We start from the raw sequence: 19282 nt of genomic DNA on the forward strand, positions 1-19282 counted from the left end.
CGGGAAAACTAGTGCGCACTGAGTGTGCACTCGCCGCTAGCAATTGGACGTTTCGGTCTGTGCGATGGCGGTGCCAACGGAAACGCCCAATTACCTGCAGCAAGTGCACATTCAGTGCGCACTAGTTTTTCCAGTGAAAAATGCTATTAGATTGAAGGGCGTCACCTATGAAATGCATAACAGAGCATAAGTGTAGCATAAAGGGTCTCGCACATGAAATGCATAACATAAAATAAACACACATAAGACCGATGTACCAATGAGCATCCAACATAAAGTCGCCATATTGATTTACATAAGATTCCCATTGGTCCAGAGGCCTTATGCTACGCTTATACTCTGTTATGCATTTCATGTGCGAGGCCCTTTATATCGGAACACAGCCTATATATGTGTGTATGTATACACAATATACACACATAGACATAGGATCTATAGACCGAGCATTCGAGGAGTGGGGACGTGAAAAACTAGAAAGAGATAGCAAGCTTTGGACCACTATTCTGTCTTTGTCTAATGACGCGCGTGGGGAATCTTCACTTGTTTTTTTTTTTTAAATATTTTGACGTCTACAAAGGTAATAAAGAAACTGATAAATTTAACATTAATAAAACTAAGAATAAATGATTTATTTACTGAAAAGAAACATGCTTTTAATCAAGCTCCATTGATGGATCATAGAAATCAATTGATTTGTATTCTCTTAGAAAAGTTTTTCACTCTTTGTATACATCATTATGCTGCTTCTAAGAATAACAAAATTAGACAAATAAGATCTAAATTCACAAAACTCATTTTATTTAAAAATCAATAACATATATTATATATATAGATATATATGAAGATCAGCAGAGTTAATTTTTTTATTACTATTATGCCAGGTGTTTTAAATGTTTATTCAATACTTTATTGTTTAAATTTTAATACACAATTTTACATTATATATAATTTTATATTTTGGCACTTTTTCCAATGCTTTTCAATTCCCCTTCATTCTTTTTTCACATTCACTTACATTTCCCTTTTCTTTTTCCCTAACCTTACCGAGAGTTTCGTTACCTTTACTGTACCCCCACGCGCGTCATTAGACAAAGACAAAATAGTGGTACAAAACAGGCTATCTCTTTCTAGTTTTTCACGCGAGAACTTTACCCCCACTCCTCGAATGCTCGGTCTATAGATCCTATGTCTATGTATACACATGAATCAGAAATTCAAAGCTGTGAAGAACAGTGAAGAAGAAGAAAAAGAGCAAGGAGTGAGTTGATAAGTTTTAAAATTATATTTTTTCATTTATATGCTTATAATATATTGACAAGAAGGGAGTTAAATTCAGTTAAATTGAAAGAAATTAATTGTAATCTTTTAATCTACGTTTGGCATAATAACCTAAACTGCGTTGTCATGTATCATTTTATTGTTATTTAACTCTTGGTTGGACGCTCAATGTCTCACAGATTCATGATAAAGATATTTACGACGAATTAAACACTTAGATATTTGAAAATATGTTTTACCATAAATCTGTGAGATTATATGCGTCTAACCAATGGTTAACATTCGATGAGCAAAAAGGCCGAGGGAGTATTTTAATTCATTGATTGATCAATTGATAAACTAAAAAACTTGCCCTAAAATGATAAATGGGTACTTCAGTAACGTTTTCGCAGGTCTAGAGGCCATAGCGTCTTATTATCATAAAAAAAATTTTTTTAATTTTATTTAAAAATATTTTGTAATTGAAGAGAATTAATATTTATTTTTATTTTTTTTATGCTTAATCTTTTTGGTGATATAGGGTGCTTTCCAGCAATGAGACAGTCATACACTGTGTTACATTAGTGTAAGAAAGAAAGTTTTAGTTGTCTTACACTAATGGACACTATTTTACACAGTGTCAACTTGTATCGTAGCTGGAAAGCACCCACATTGTCACACAGTAAGTGCTTTCCAGACACTGTATTACAAGTTGACACTGTGTAATACAGTGTCCATTAGTGTGAGTAAGACAACTAAAATTTTCTCTCTTACACTAATGGACACTGTTACACAGTGTCGACTTGTGTCATAGCTGGAAAGCACCCATTGTTTTCAAAATCATGCAAAAACTAAGATAAAGAATTTTTTATCAAATGTAAAAATCTAGTATCTACGAGCAACACAAACTAGCACAGCTTAATGAGAGCTTTTCAGCTATGTGACATAGGTGACACTGTAACACAGTGTCACCTGTGTATATAGCTGGAAAGCACTCTTTAGCTGTGTATGATTGTGTCAACTTGTATCATAGTTGGAAAGCACCGATATTTTAGTGAGCAGTATTATGTTTCTATTTTTAATTTTTTAACTAAAGTTTAGTGTAACTAAACTGTGTAGATCCTTTTGTAACTAAACTGTGTAGATCCTGTGTAGAATTTACTAATGCATTCTTCTTATATTTATATATAAAAAGTAATGTTTATTCTTTTTAATTGAATTTCTTTCATGTTTATCTTTTCATTTTTTTCTTTTTATATTGGAGGAAAAACTATGTAAGAAGTTTAGCTGAAAAGGACAGACCTAATGTTGCAAATATACAACATTAGCTGTTAGAGAATTGATCTCAATACACATTTTTTGTAACAAATACAAAGTATATTGTGTTAATAAATAATATTTGAATCAAATATTTAATGCTACTTTAACAGTAAAGCATATTTTTGTATGGAGTTAAATAATTCAACAATTAAGAGTTAAAAGCAATTTTATTATATAGCTATTTGCAATTATAAGATGAATATAACGCCTCCCATCAAACCACCGAGAGGGATTAAACCGACGAAAGAAACGGCAAGTAAATCTTATGAAAATATTTCTTTTGAGTTGGAATAAAATATCACTGATTAAATCTTCATGTATCTTGCTTTATAGAGTGGTTTGCTGATTTCGGTTATCCGCGCTTTATCCGCAAGCGAAACGAATGAGCAACGCGAAATTGAGAAAGCCAAGTTAGAAAAGGAATATAAACGAAGCGATCAACGATTGGAAGAATTGGTTTCATCACATGATCAAGATCTCATGGAAGTTATGCAAGTAAATGGATTACACATATCTGAATTTAGCAAGAAACCCAGATACTTAGTACAAATAAGGTTATGCCATAAATTTTAAGATTATAGGTTCTTTTTAGCTGAACTGGCTGTAGTAGTTTACAATTTATCTTTTTCCTTTCATGTTGGAAGAAAAATAAACTCTGAACTAATGCAACCAGTTTAGTTAAAAATAACAGATCTTATGTCTACATAGATTATTCATGTATTGTTTATACAACTTTTTTCAATAAATAACTAATGTAAATAATATAACTAATGTAAATTGTTATAAATTTGATAATACAATACAGAAAAAAAATTATGTTTTAAAATTGAGAATCTGGGTTGGTATATCTGGCTTTAATATTGATAAAATAAAAGCATGTATTAAAAATTACAAGATGGAATATAATTTTAAAGTGATTGATAGAACTCTTATGGCTAACAAATGATGATAAGAATTATCGCGTAAATAATAACTCAATATTTATTGAGTTATTTAAAAAAACAATAGTATTCCATCACCCTTTTCTTTCGTCTATTTTATGTGTGAACATTCATAGCTGCAAGCATATCCTCTCTTTATTGCATTATGTATTCTCTTAGATATTTAGTGCACTATCCGAGAAAGTTACATCATCGCGAGAAAAAATTCATGCAGTGAAGGAGAATCTGAATGCTTGCAAACAATTGTTAAGATGTAAACGAGAGGAGTTATTGAATTTATGGCTGGAAGGAATAGAACATAAACAAGTCTTACATCTTCTAAAAGATGTGTAAGTTATACTAACAAATATTTGTTAGATTATAAAAACATTTTTTTTTAATAATGAATTGTATAAAGTTGAGTAAGTTGTATAAAAATGATTATATAAATTTAAAACAATTTTAGATCGTCAGAGTCATGTGGACGTATGGTATCCTTACCAGAACCTGAGTTATTACCATTAGCCAACACATCACATGACATCTTAATGGATCAATAATCATAAGTATCATTATTCTGTACATAACATTACATTGTATGTAAAAATGTTTATATTATTATACATAATGAATGAAAAATTATAAATATACCCGTACAATATCAAAATTTTTTAGAAGAACTTCAGAAATATTTCAGAAATAATTGAGACATAAAACGTTTCATAAAAGTTACAAAATTGTCTACAACATTTCTGAGATAGCTTTGGCTAAAATAACAAAATGTCTATGATCTTTACACTTACATCTTATAGAAAAGCTTCTAAAAGATTATTTAAAAAATCTACAACTTTTTTGAAATATTGAAAAGTTACTGAAATTGCTGAAATCTTTTTGAAATATTTCTGACTGTAATTCTTTAAAATAATAAATTTAAATATTTCTGAAGTATTTTATTTCTTAATAAATTTAAAGTATTTTAGAAATAATATTTAAATTTATTTGGTTTAGAGGATTGCGCGCAAAACTGAAAGTTACAATAAAAGTTATTACTCAGTGTTTATTGTATCTTATTGTATTTATTTTTATTTAATATTTGCAATTTGATTAATAAATGTAAATATTATAGTTGAAGTGTATATTTAATAAAAGAATGTATATAAAAGACATTAATATTTTAAATTATCTGCATAATATTCTGAACTTGTATTTAAATTAAAATAAAATTTTTTTACTAAGAATTTACAGACCATGCTTTGAAATTACTAAATGAAGAATATGCAACGCAAAAGAAAATAACAAAATTAAATAGGCTTTAATTAGGCTAGGTATCTTATTTGTTATTACAAATTGGCACTAATGTAATCTAGTCAGTATTGGTATTCGCCCTTTTCTACATGTCAAGTCCTTCAGGCTGCGTTAATTTATTCTGGTATATTTGTTTAGATGATATTTATATCACTTTAACGGCCAATATCGTTACAGATGTAATATTGTGATATCTATTGTCAAATAGATATAAACATTTGCAAAAAAAAAGAAAAAAAGTTAAAATAAAACATCGTATTCCAAATAACACAATAAACATAAAATATATGCATTTTCTCTATGTCCAAAATGTTTAAAATGTATCATTTTAAAAATATATTTAAAAGACGTCCTGCGCAACATTTTGAGATATTATTTCAGATATCTGTGAAGATGTTTTGAAGACATTCTACAGAAATCCAAAAGATATTTTATGTGACAACCCTAATAGTACACTTTAGTACACTCCAGGGGACGTCTTCAAGACGTACGGATATTCAAAGGACGTCCCACGAGCGTTCAAAGGACGTTTCCATATTCTATGGACGTCTTCTGGATAAAGTATGCTGTTAAGGAAATATTGCATTAAATATGTTTTAAGATATCTCGAGCACGCGCGACATTTTTGACAATCTTGAAGACATCTTTAATAAGACATTATAAAACATTGATGTTTTCTGGGAAATTTAATTGATTAGTCTTCTTTGAGCTTCGAAGACATAAACGTTTTTACTTTATAATTATAGTTTGATTGAGAACAAGAAACTTTTACATTTCGAAAGCATTGTAGTATAAAGCAAACCAAACTAATTTCTTCTATAGTCAATTTTTAATAATTTGTTTATAAAAATTATAACAAATAGTTGTAAAATTGATTTTTACAATGTGTTTTTTATTATAATATGTTTACATTTTGGTCTTATTTTTAATTGTTATTTTTTTGTTAATTATAGTTAACTATAGTTAGTTTAAACTGTCATCTGACAACGCGGTTATTCAATTACATTATTAATTAGATTAAATTTATTAATTTCAAAAAAATCATTCCAAGATCATGAAAAAACATTTGAATGTGGATTGATCCAATTTCACATAATTGAATACCCTTTAGAATTCAAATTTTTTAAAATTAGATTAATTTTCTTAATCTTTGATATTAAAATTACATTATTAATTTTTTTCATTTATTTAAATTCTTCAATTTGTTTATAATTTTATCGTCATTCTTTATTTTATTTATTTTACTTATAGGTCTTTATCTTGAATATATAGAAAAATCTATTGATTGAAAAATTTAAATATCTACAGAATATTAGTTAAATTAAATAACATTTAAATTGCATTTAAAAGTCATATAAAATACATATATATTTTAAAATTTAATATAACATTTATATTTATTATTAATATATATTAATTTTCTTAAAGTAAACCAATTACATTTAATTTCAACTTAAAAATTGATTATATACTTTAATCTAAGAAAAATATAATCAAAATCAAAACGAGGTAAATTATTGTTAATAATTTAATTGAATATAATCGCCAGAAGACAAGCATGATATAAAAATATCTAGAGTCGGAACACACTGAATCTACCATATCGATATGCCTTGACACGCGTATGTATGTACAAGTTCATGTGTTAAGGTATTTGTGGAACCTAGGCCGGTATTCATATATTTAATCGATTCTTATATTTAAGATCGTCTTAAATATCACCTTAAGATGCCATCAACCAATCAGAGCACCATATTAGCATCTTAAGACGTTACTTAAGACGTTACTTAAGACGATCTTGAAATAAGAATTGACTATGAATACCGACCCTAGTGTACAATGAGTCAGACTTCTATTAGTATGGAATAATTCCTTGCAGTCATAGTTACCATGGAAATTAAAGCGTAAACAAAATGTGTATACAAGTTACAACGTAACTACATTTCTGTTGTAACTTGTTGGTCCATTACATGTGATAAAATTTCTTATTAATAATAATATTATTTTTCTTTACATTTTAAAATTAAGTTAACTTAAATTTCTTACTTGTTTTATTACGAAAATATAGTATTGTATTTTTCCTGTTTTTAATAAATATCACAAGGACTGTTTTATGTGTATATATAACTTGTGAAAAGTATTAAAGATAGACTCAATATGAGATTCAAGATATCTGTACAAGAAGAGATTGGACATGAAGGATTACTCACTTGTGTTGCATGGAATTCAACAGAAGAAATTTATTCTTGTGGGTAAGTAAAAATTATTAATTATGAAAACTTATTTTATTTTATGAGGTATATAATAATTCTTTAAAATATACAAAAAAATAATTAAATTAATAAAATTATTTGTAAACTAAACAATGTATAAATGGCAAATACGAGTCAGGCGCGGTAAACAGTGCGCGTAAGAATTTTACATGTGATTACTAAAATAATTGAGTAATCACATGTAAAATTTTCTTATAAATTTAATACAGAACGTTTCGGCTTTTGCTTTGAGCCATCCTCAGCTTATAAAATTCTTCAGCTTATAAAAACAATTCAAACGTCGGTTGTTTAAAAAGTAGAATCATTTAGTGTGAATCTGAAAATTCTCTTTTTTAATATGTATATGAATATAAATTGGAAATGTATTGTATTTATATGTTAAATGATGTTTTATTATTAAAATAGTCACAAAACTGAAAGTAATTACAAGAATTATATTTGTGAATATTAATTAAATATGTATCTCGAGATAATTTTTTGAAATGTCCTGATTCACGATCATGTTTGAACTGAGGTCAGCAACGCACCAGACCACACTTTTTTAAGAAATAGAGACTATTGTTTATTTCGGTGTTCATAGTATTTCAAAGAAAAGAAATATAACACATTATTTCGTACAATATATACATATATATTGAGATTTTTCAAAACTATCTCACAAATATTTCAACAGAAAAATGAAACATGTTGTAAAAGTTGCAAAATCTGTCTGCAACATTTCTAAAGCATTTCTGGAAAAAAAAGTAAAACATCTGCAATTAGAAATCTTATAGAAAAGTTGTTAAATATTTTCTAAACAAATCTATTTTTTCGAAAAGATTATTTGAAAAATTACTAAAATAACTAAAGCACTAACGTATTATATATGAAAATTTTAGAATTTGGACTTTGCATCGCGATATCTCCGCTCGTAGAGCACGGAGAGAAAAAATAGGAATACTTTTTATATATTTCAAATCCAAATTGTTGATTTCCAACTTACAAGGAACATTAAACAACCTGCAAATTTAAAACATTCTAAAACTTTGTGTATAAATAGAGGAGTTTATCCGTAACACTAAAGTATTTTTTGTTTGTGCCATATTTCAGTTTTAGGGAGTGAAATACCTTTTTGAAAAAAATCGGTTTTTTTCTTTCCAAACAAATATCACTGAAACTAAGAGATAGAAAAAAATGAAAGTTTGAATGAAAGTTAAATAGTTCGAAGACTACTTTATAACGATATTAAAAAATTTTTTTAAATTTTTTATACTTTTACTACCACTTTACATTTGTTTTTTTTAATTTTTAAATATTTTAACGACAGAATTAAAGCTTATTTTGATGTGAATCTAACTATATATAATAAAGTGTCTTTTCAATGTATTATTTTTGAAAAATAATTACGAACTTTATTCATACAGGATGATTATTAATGAATGTTCCCACTTTTTACCATCGAAGCATGATTTATCGACGGATACGTATTTCTAACATATTATTATATTAGAAATTACAAATGCGTGCTCCGATGGTAAAAAGTGGGAACATTCATTAATAATCACTCTGTATATGCACGCTATACGTATCTATCTGTGCGCTCAAATCTTTTGCGTTTGAATGGATTCGTTTCATACATATCTCGCTAATCGCGTATTATGCGAAAGAGCGTTGAAGGCAAATCAATATAGTACCATGAATATTGAAATAAGAGTTTTTTTTTAATAATAATTGAAATAATAAAATAATAGTGAGTTTTTGAACTCAACTGCCAAAATCAGTCAAATATTTTTGGCGATGTCAAAGTGTGTGCGAAATACTTTGGACTTTGGACAATTAAAAATGAGTAATGAATAGAGAAATTATTATTTTTTCAAAATATTATTTATTTAATCTTGATTGTGAAACAGCTAATTGCAATGGTCAATGTATTTTATTAACGAATGTTAGGCAATCCAAAAATTCAGTAAACTCTAAAATATTGTGTGCAAGTAGAAAAGTTTACAAATTTTTTTTGCTTGTATTAAATTACAAGCACAAAATGCTTGTATTAATAGCTTTAGGAGATGAAATCACTTCTTCAAAAAAATGTACATTTTCTTTTTGGCGAAATAATATTGATAATAGTGACACGTATAAAAAAAATTTTAACGGAAGTTGTATCTCGTTTTTCTTTGCTTTACGAAACTGCATATAGATAAGAATCAAAATATTTATGTTATTCAAGTTATCCTTGTCACCAACTCTTGAAACTGCATTTTCATATTTTTCATAATTAATTTTTGTGATATCTTTTATAAACAAAAAAAATCAAATTTATTAAATATTTAAAGTCTGTTTAGCAGGTTCATTATTCAAGTGAAATATTATGTTATTAATGTTTTTAATTTTTTAAATGTTTTTTAAGGTCTTAATTCACGGAAACTTAATTGTCACACGATGTATATTAAATGAGCACATTTTAAAAATAAAAGCTTACCATGAAAGTATTAAATTATATCAAGATTAATTGTATACATTGAATAAAATTGTACTTTTTTATTATGAAATAAATTCTTTGCCTTTTACTAAATTTTTATATGCGTGAATATAAAATTAAATAAATGTGTTATTTATTTTCCAGGGAAGATCATTTATTAAGATGCTGGCATTTAGAAGGTGGTATTGCACGTTCTACTATTGTAACCAAATTTCCGAATGATTTTTATCCTACTGATATGCAATGGCATCCACGTCCTAATCATACTGCTGCTGCTGCTGACAAGAAGTCGTTTTTAGATGTACTATTAATTACTACAGCCGATGGTACGTTAATTATCTAAGAATATGTTTTTAGATGTTACAAATATGTCATTATTTGCTCAATTTTAAATGCTTATTGAGACTATTTTTTATTTTATTTTATTTCTTAATGAATACAAACTTTTTTTTACTATTTCTGTACTATTGGTAAAATATTTTGATATATCATTATGCATAAATGCGAACATTATGGAATTTTGTTACAAATGTTAAAATTCTTTTATACACTATATGATTATTGAAATCAAGGATACTAAAGTCAGTGAGTTACGGGGAAGGAGGGGGGGGGGTGCAAGGCTTTTCAGGACCCAGTCCGTAAAGACCATCGATTCGTGGACCCTATTTTGTTCTTTCGGGACTCTTTTTCACTCTTGCAAAATTTTACAATTGTTTGCGTTCAAGCTAGACGTAACACGGTACTTCCACATTGAACGCGCAATTTGTATCTCTTTATGTAAAGTTTTAGATTTGGTACTCTTATAGTTTCTTTAGAAACTACCCCCCAACCCCGTCAAATTTAAAAATAAATTAGGGGAAGGCGGGGCTAAACTGTACACCGAGGCAACGCCGTACACTCAATTTCCCCGTTAAGTTTTGAAGAAAGTTGAGTGTCGGTGTTTACATCCAGTCGGTGTTAAAGCCTAGCTTTAGTTCCTGTAAACTCGTCAGAGTGAGTTTGTTGGTCTACTGTGCACAATGCGCATACTGTTATTGTTCTTCGAACCTTTTCATTTTAGCGGCAAATTGTTGCGCATTCAATGTGGGAGTACAGACTGATTTTGCTCATCGCAAAGGGTACTTTACTCTTGAACCTAATAAAGTTGAATTTAATTGGAAGTTGCTTTATGAAAAATGGATTAATATATTAACTTATTTTCTTTTGGTGGTACAAATTAGTACAAATTCAGTTCATTCCATTTCTATTCTTGTTTTGTTTTTTTTTATGTGGTTTTGTTATCTTAATGTTAAGCTAGCAGTGCCACATTTTGTTCTAAAACGGCACGGGGTACAAAATGAGTACTAAATAATTGAATAGGCTCGATTCGATTTTGCCAATTTGATCCTGCTAGCTTATTAGAAATATTAAAACTTCTAAATTACAAGCCATAATCTAACCCTAGCATCAATGTCATTATATTAGTACTCTAGTATTTTATCAAAACCCTATTAAAAAATGTAAGGCACAAAAAAGGGATTATAAGGACCTGATAACGTCTGTTTGATTAAAGCAGAAAACATTCTGCAACAGGATTTTCTCATTATTGTTATCCTGCAATATCTAAATAGCCTATAACGAAGTAATTTTAACGATTTCTCTTAGAATTCAACGCAAATTATACAAGATATAAGTGATATCTCATTATCCTTGAACTGCGCAATCACTAAATATCTCACAATCCTTTTCTTTTTTCTATATTTAATTTTGTAAGTTAAATCTGTATGAGATTAGAGATTGAGATTAAGATTGGATTGGAATTTGATCAATTAAAACAAACTTCACTAAACTCAAGATTAGTTTTTACTTTCTGATTGGTTAAATTCCAATCCAATCTTAAAGTCATGTCTTTAACCTGATACGGGCAGAAAAAAAGTTTTATCTTACTACGGAAAAATAGCATTATAACTTATTTTAATAAAAAACTTATATGGAAAACATTTTCTTTTTATCTATTAAAAAAACAAATAAAAGAAATTCTTTTAATATTTTAAAAATAATATTTTTATTCAATAAAAAATTGAAAATAACGAGAGGCAGCGCGGATGTAAATGCGCAATTGCTAAATATTGATATAATAAATATTTATTTATTCTAAATTACAGAATGATGGCTAGAACTTTTTACATGCGCTGAAGATAATTCCAAAGTAAATTGCAACCTTCATTCGCTCTGTAATTTAGAATGAATAAATATTTATTATATCATATTTATGATTGCGCATTTATACCCGCTCTGACTCTCACTAGCCTTATTTTCAATTTTTTATTGTTTAAATTTTGAGAGTCCTGAATTAACTACATATTATTTGTTTTAATCTTTTTATAATAACGTTTACTTTCTAGGTAAATACCACTTAGTTAATAAAAATGGTCGCATTGAAAAAAGTATTGATGCTCACAAAGGTGCAACTATAATAGGTAGATGGAGTACCGATGGTTCCGCATTATTGACAGGTACATTATTGGGTGCTTTTCAGCAATGGAACACAGTCATACACTGTATTACACAGTGTTACACAGTATCGACTTGTAATTGAAACATTGCTTCTATCGAAACTAGACTAAAAATCTGATATCTAAGTCCAGCTATATATGGTACACAGGCGACATTGTGTAACACAGTGTACAATCCAGTGCTTTCCAGCTATGACACAAATGGACACAATCATACACAGCTAAAATGCTGTGTAGCTAGTTTTGTGTCGTTCATAAATACCAGATTTTTACATTTGGTATTACTGGAATGGATGCTTTTTCCTAGCAAACATTTTTAACTTCAGTTTTTGCGCGATGTTGAAAACGATGTCAAATGATCGATATTTATCTGTGGAAGGTCGAATACGTCTAGCTCCGACAGAAACAGTATTCCAACTATAAGTTAACACTGTATAACACTGTGTAACACAGTGTATGACTGTATTCCGTAGCTGGAAAGCACCCATTATCTTGTTAAAAACTTATTAAATAATTCAACAGTATTGAACTCGAAGAATTAAATTAAATGTATAAAGGTAACGCTAACAAAGAGCTGACGCTGATTGTTTGAGTATAATAGATAATTTTATTTTTATAAAATTAACGATGTAAATGTTTTGATCCTGTGATTTGGACAATTTTTAGTATAAATTGTTAACAATTATGGTAATAATTACAATTTTTTATACGGATGTATTAACAATGATTATTACAAAGTATTGCACGCGAAGTTGTGCTGTACATCTCAATCATTTAGTCAGCTATTAGTCTATCAGTGGAATTAAACTTGCAACATAAAAAGTTATAAGTGGACATTTCTTATGACAAAAACCATTAAGAAAGAAATATATTTGTTTAAGAATCATGACTTTGTGCAGGAAATATGTATAAAAAATCAGAAAAATGTAAAAAGTACATTTGTCTTGTATAGAACGAAAGGTATTGATTGCATCGAAAAAAATTTAGTATGAAAAATGTATATATTCAAATTTTGTACATACAGGGTGATTCAGAACGACCCATGTGTCCCTGTTAAGGCGTGTTCTTGGATAAATTCTGAGACGATTTTTTCCATACGAAAATTTTGTCCGACGCTTACTTTTTAATTATAAGAGAATAAAGTTAGCGAATTGCGGGCTGTGTAGACATGATAGACAAAGGCGGCGCAATCATCGTCCAACGCGGGCGCTTACGCGGGTATCTGATAACATTCACGCGATACACTAAGGATAATACTAGTAACGGCGGTACTAACGTTCAAGCATCATAACTTGGAAAAAGATATTAGTATAGTTTAAGAAAAATAAACTTTGTTGTAGTGTGTTGAAAAGCTCTTGCTATTATTAGCTATTAGATCCTGGAATCGAAATTAGTTCTATTTTAAAAAATTTATTTGATTTTGACTTAATCTTGATGATATCCCCCATGGTCAAACTGGTATCATCAATGAATAGACCATTTTATGCCCTACAACTTTTATCTGAAACTTTTTTTTAATGTTTAGTTTTTAAAATAATCAAGGGATCTGGAACTTTTTATACACCTTGTATGAAGATTGTATTAGATAAAATAACAATTTGTTCCTACATCTTCAAAATTAATAAGTTTATAATAGAATAACATTCTAGCATACAATGAATTTTTAATACTATTTGTATATTGTACAATACTATTTATATTACTCTATTTTTTTTAATGGCTCTTTCCAAGTAATCTGCTGTAAAGAAATCTTTTGAAAATAAAGATTTAATAAGCAAAACGTGTAAGCATTGCGAGCAAGTGTTCAAGACCATAGGTAATATTTCTAATTTGATAAAATATTTAACGAGAAAACATCCAGCAATGCTAATATATGACGTTTCTAATACAGATAATCCATCAGCTTCTGATGTACAATCACCATTATCTTCTGCAAGTAAAAATGTATATCAAGAAAATGTGGCAAGAAACGTCATGATAAAATATTTAATAACTGATGAATCTATTATTAAAGCGATAATGTTGATGGTAGCCTATGATTATCAACCATTTTTAATTGTAAATGATTATGATTTCTAGCAACTTCTATGCTCATTTAAATCTGATTACAAAATATCTGATAACACTCATTTTAGAACCACTATTTTGCTAGCAATATATGAAACTCTTGAAAATAAACTGACAAAATGTCTCGAATCAATTCAGTATGTTTTGTTAACAACAAATATTTGAACAAGTCTATGGACGCATATTTATAGTTAGTTGTAACGTACCAATTTTGTGAATTGAGGGCTGCGTCGTTGAATACGTTAACGTTAAAAATATTAAAAAGTAATCACAAGCGATGCAATCAAAGAAGCATTAGAAAATATTACAAATCGTTGGAATATAACGAACAAAGTCGAAGCAATAGTTACAGATAAAGGAAGTGCAATGATAAAAGCTTGTAATTTATTTAAAAAGAATTGCATGCTATGTTTTGCTCACACATTACAGATAGTTACTGATTCGCTCAAACAAAATGTGGAGTTATCAACCATAATTGAAAAATGTAAAAAAAATTATTGGACGCTTTTGTCATAGGGATTTGATGATATCCATTCTAAAAAATAAATTTAAAAATTTAAGTAAACTGTACGTCAAACCGAAGCAAGAGATGGTAACTAGATGGCTTGTATGATAGGTAGCTTGTATGATGGGTAGCTTGTATGATAAGTAGCTTGTATAAAATGTTACACTACATAAACACTAAAGATGCTTTGACTTTATTTAAATAAAAAAAAAATGAGAGAGAGAGAGAGAGAGAAGAAGAAGAAGAAGAGAGAAAAAGAAACTCCTGGGGTCTAATTCTTGAAAACATTTGAATAACTTTTATATACAAAAATAGCAGAATAACGTATGGAATTATTCGATGGTATTTTTTCATTGGTTATTTTGTCACTTTTGTATACGTAAGAAATTCGCATGTTTTCAAGAATAGGGCCCCAGAACCATTAAGTTTGTTTAAAAAATTTTTGTTTTGAAAGATGTTATTTCAATTGTAACGTCAATTAATAATGAAACTAAAATAATATTTGGTAGTAATTACAGTATCTTTAATTATAGACCTTTATAGTCCTTTGTTCTTATGTACTCTTGATGTTTTATTAATTTTATATTGAAGGTTGAGTTTTATTTATATTATATCTTCTATAATCTTAAATGTAGCTGGCGAGGATGGATTAATTAAGATCTGGTCTCGCAGCGGTATGCTTCGATCTACGCTGGTAAAAGCAAACCTTCCCATATTAACGTCAAGTTGGAGTCCTGATTGTTCAATGATATTGTACTCTCAAGGTGGGAATTTGCTTCTTCAGTCATTTAACTCTAATTCCAAACCATATAAGGTACGTCAAATGTTTTCTAGTTTTATTATTTTATATATCACATTGTATTTAACATTATATATAATAATTTATGTCAATATACTTTTTTATTAAAACAATTGAGTAAACGACTTGAGATTTAACAAACAATAAATAAAGGCAAATGAAGAGAGTCCAGCGCGGTTAGTGTTGCGCAAAATTAAATATTGTATAAATTGTTTAATTATATTCATATACAATATTTACGTTATATTTGTGTTATACATTTTTCTTTTTTTATTTTTTATGAAAACATGTGAATAATAAATAATAATTATAAATAGTAAATAACCATTTTTTTTAATTTTAGTGGCATGCACATGATAATCTCATTCTGGCCTCGTGCTGGAATCCAACAAATGGACTTATAGTTTCTGGTGGTGAAGACTGTAAATATAAGGTATGCAACTTTTAAACACACTAGGGAATCTGGGAGATCACTATGATATTTTGAACGCTTGCTGTGTGAAGACGGAATAAGATAGGAGGTAAAAAAAGTTTCAAATCTCCTCTTTCGATTGATATGGTTGATCAACTTATTGGTCAACTAGAATTTGAACGACACGGCAGCAAAATTTTGTTGGGACCGTCATTGTGTGTAAATAACTTTTTTGTGAGTAATCTTATATATATAAAAAACACCAGACAAAACACATTTGAATAAGTCCGTTCGCGTACGTTATTAGCATATATTGAGTTATTAAATACGCGTCAATTTCCGTTCGGTTTTAGTTCAAGTTCTCTTTTTTGTAAGGTGGCATTCCCACTTTTCTGCATGTAGACATAGTGGTGGGAGTTAGGCTGGATTTTCTGTTGCCTGAGACTGAGCGCCCTGAGTGGCACTTCCTTTTCTGATTTCTGACAATAAAGACGTATTGTAACATTCACTAGGGAGTCTTTGAGTGTCTATTATTTAAACATTAACACGTTCCATATCACACAACGCGACAATCTCAATAGGTTATGGGCCCAGTTGACGCTGAAATAGTGAATTTCAAGAACATTGAAGATTCAGTTTTTTTTTCCGCGGTTTGTGAAGTTCGTGTTGTGGACACTGGACAAAGACGATTCGATCATTTCGATCTCATTGCTGAGTTTCGTGTAGTTTAGTGTAAACTGAAGACAAGTTTCTTTCTTAGTTGAATCGTTTGGAATCGTGCGGTATATTCGGTAAAGAACTAGTGCGATTCGCGAAACATTCTAGAACGAGAAAATCGTGTTCGGACGTGCATACAGTTTTACCTACCTACGGTCGATCGAGTCGAGTGAATTTGAAATCAAGTGAAGTCGGACCCTCTTTTTTTCTCGTGTTTTTGTTCTGGACCTTTTTTTTTCTTTTTCTTTCAAACCTTTTTTTTGATTGTTCGGAACAATGGAGACCGAGAGAATGGGAATTGATAAGCTGGAGGGTACCAATAATTGGCTCACATGGAAATTCCAAATGCGACAGTATTTAGAAGCAAATGAGTTATACGAGCATGTCGACGGTACCGCAACTAGGCCAGAAGGTATTGCAGATAATGCCACGGCAATTACTGTGTGGAAAAAGGCGGATGCAAAGGCACGACGTGCGATTTCAGCTGCGTGTCATAGACAACCATTGCTGCAAATCATGAACTGTGAAACGGCGAAAGAGATGTGGACGACGCTCAGGAGCACTTATGAGCAGGCATCAAAATCGAACATTATATTTCTGCAGCAGAAATATTACAGTTTCAAGAAGGAAACAGGAGACGATATCACAATTTTTCTCTCAAAGCTCATGGAAATTGTGCAGCAATTAAAGGATCAAAATGAGATCATTTCCGACTCAATGGTTATGACGAAGATTTTGATGTCACTACCGCCGGAGTATGATCATTTCCATAGTGCCTGGGAGTCGACGAATGCGGATGCTCAGACGATGGCGAATTTGCGTGCACGGTTACTAGCTGAAGAACTTCGATTGGGATCACGTGGTCAAATCGAAAATGTGGAAGCGCTGGTAGCCAAAAGAAATTTTTCGAAGAAGAACGGTCCAAAAAGGGGTCAGGCGAATCAAAACAAAAATACTGCCGGAAGTAATAAAAGTGAGAGACCATGTTGGGTGTGTGGTGAAAAGGGTCACTGGAAACGTGACTGTCCACAGAAGAAGAAAAAAACAAGTGCGAAGGACGGAAATGCATCGACTGATGCATTTGTATGTCATGCATCGGTTCCGACATGTGACAGGGATGCTTGGGTACTGGACTCAGGTGCCAGTGATCACATGTGTCATCGCCGAGAATGGTTTGAAGATTTCACCGAGTTGTCAGCAGGAGTAACAATTGGAAATGGTGCAAAGATCATGGCACGAGGAAAAGGCAACATAAATGTTTTGGCGTTCAACGGAAGTGAATGGATCTCGAAACAGATGTTGAATGTATTGTATGTGCCAGAAATTCATTTGAATCTGTTTTCGTCGGGTAAGGCCATGGATCATGGACACCAATTACGTTCAGACAATAAGCGCTGTGAATTGCTGAAAAATGGTAATGTGGTCGCAGTGGGAATTCGTCGAGAAAAGCTGTTCCAGATGTTACTGAAGGTGAAACCATTGAAGAGCGGCGAGGCCATGGCAAATGTGGCGATAAAAAAGATCTCTCTCCGTGCTTGGCACGAACGGTTGGGACATCAAAACATCGCACACGTGAAGAAATTTCTGGACAGCGAGGGCATCGATTTCATCAACGAAGATTTTGCGTGCGAAGCGTGCGTCTACGGGAAACATCATCGTGGGAGCTTCAAGAATCGTGAAGAGAAATCGACGACGTGCGGAGAAATCATTCACGCGGACGTGTGCGGCCCAATGGAGGAATGCTCGCTTGGCGGTGCCAGATATTTTTTGCTGCTGAAGGACGACTATTCGCATTTTCGTGTTGTCTACTTTATGAAGCAAAAATCGGAAGTCGCGAACAACATCAAGAAGTTCGTGAAAGTGGCACAAAAGGACAACAGACACAACGTGCGCATTTTCAGGTCGGACAATGGAAGGGAGTTCGTTAACGATGAGATGAAGGCCTATTTTGACGAAATGGGCATCCATCATCAGCGCACGGTCCCATACACGCCAGAACAAAATGGGTGTGCTGAGCGGGAAATGCGAACGATTGTTGAGTCAGCGCGAACAATGATTCATTCGAAGGGAATGGATAAGAAGTTTTGGGCGGAAGCGGTCAATTCCGCAACATATGTTTTAAATTTAACCGGAACGAGCACCGTCCCTAACAAGACGCCGTATGAATTGTGGTGCAATAAACGAGCGAAGGTTGACCACTTGAGAATCTTCGGCTCGGAAGTTTTTGCACACGTGCCAAAGGAAAAGAGGCAAAAATTAGACCCGAAAGCAATTAAATGCACCTTCGTCGGATATGATGGAAACTCGAAGGGATATCGCATTTGGAATCCGGAATCGAGGAAAATTGAAGTGGCTCGAGACGTGATTTTTCTCTTAGAAGAATCAAGGGTTGTGCTCGACATTGATGGCACAAATGATTGGAAGGTAAATGATGCAGAGATCAACGAGCGGGACGACGATAAGCATGATAGCGATGCTGATGTGGAACCAGAAACGACTCCAAAGAAACGGGATCGTGGAACTCTATGTAACATAGATGAGCGAAACATCGTAGAGCATCGTTTGCGTGATCGAAGCACATTGTCTCGTCGGCGATTGACATCTGACGACGCATCTGCCCATTATGTAGCCATGTTAGCAATGAACGAGGAACCGAGGACGTATGAGCAGGCAATTGAATCGGCGGAACGGAAGCAGTGGGTGCAGGCAATGGATGAAGAATATGCCTCGCTCATGAAGAATCGTACGTGGAAT

At 31.0% G+C, this 19282-nt stretch overlaps 2 protein-coding genes across 6 annotated transcripts in view; both read left to right on the forward strand.

The window, feature by feature from the left end:
- Positions 1-1114: 1114 nt before the first annotated feature.
- Positions 1115-4622, forward strand: LOC105196838 (exocyst complex component 4). The gene is made up of 5 exons (XM_011162970.3): positions 1115-1258; positions 2756-2829; positions 2911-3072; positions 3678-3847; positions 3964-4622. Exons 2-5 carry the CDS (start codon positions 2773-2775, stop codon positions 4055-4057), a joined length of 483 nt encoding a protein of 160 aa, XP_011161272.1. The 5' UTR covers positions 1115-1258; positions 2756-2772; the 3' UTR covers positions 4058-4622.
- Positions 4623-6536: 1914 nt separating this feature from the next.
- Positions 6537-19282, forward strand: part of LOC105196846 (intraflagellar transport protein 80 homolog) — a 38775-nt gene continuing 26029 nt past the window's right edge. For 3 of the 5 annotated variants that reach the window (XR_005575499.1, XR_005575500.1, XR_005575498.1), the window contains exons 1-5: positions 6960-7054; positions 9678-9859; positions 11918-12028; positions 15236-15414; positions 15743-15832. Coding sequence is in view for 1 of the 5 variants with exons in the window: in XM_026139174.2 (XP_025994959.1) it covers positions 6960-7054; positions 9678-9859; positions 11918-12028; positions 15236-15414; positions 15743-15832 (657 nt within the window). In the remaining 4 variants the exon portion in view is untranslated. Of the gene's footprint in view, positions 7055-9677; positions 9860-11917; positions 12029-15235; positions 15415-15742; positions 15833-19282 lie in introns of all 5 variants that reach the window. The other 2 variants (XR_005575501.1, XM_026139174.2) reach the window with 2 other exon arrangements.

This window comes from Solenopsis invicta, chromosome 9 (assembly GCF_016802725.1).
Source record: "Solenopsis invicta isolate M01_SB chromosome 9, UNIL_Sinv_3.0, whole genome shotgun sequence".
In the NCBI taxonomy this organism is placed as follows: Eukaryota; Metazoa; Arthropoda; class Insecta; order Hymenoptera; family Formicidae; genus Solenopsis; species Solenopsis invicta.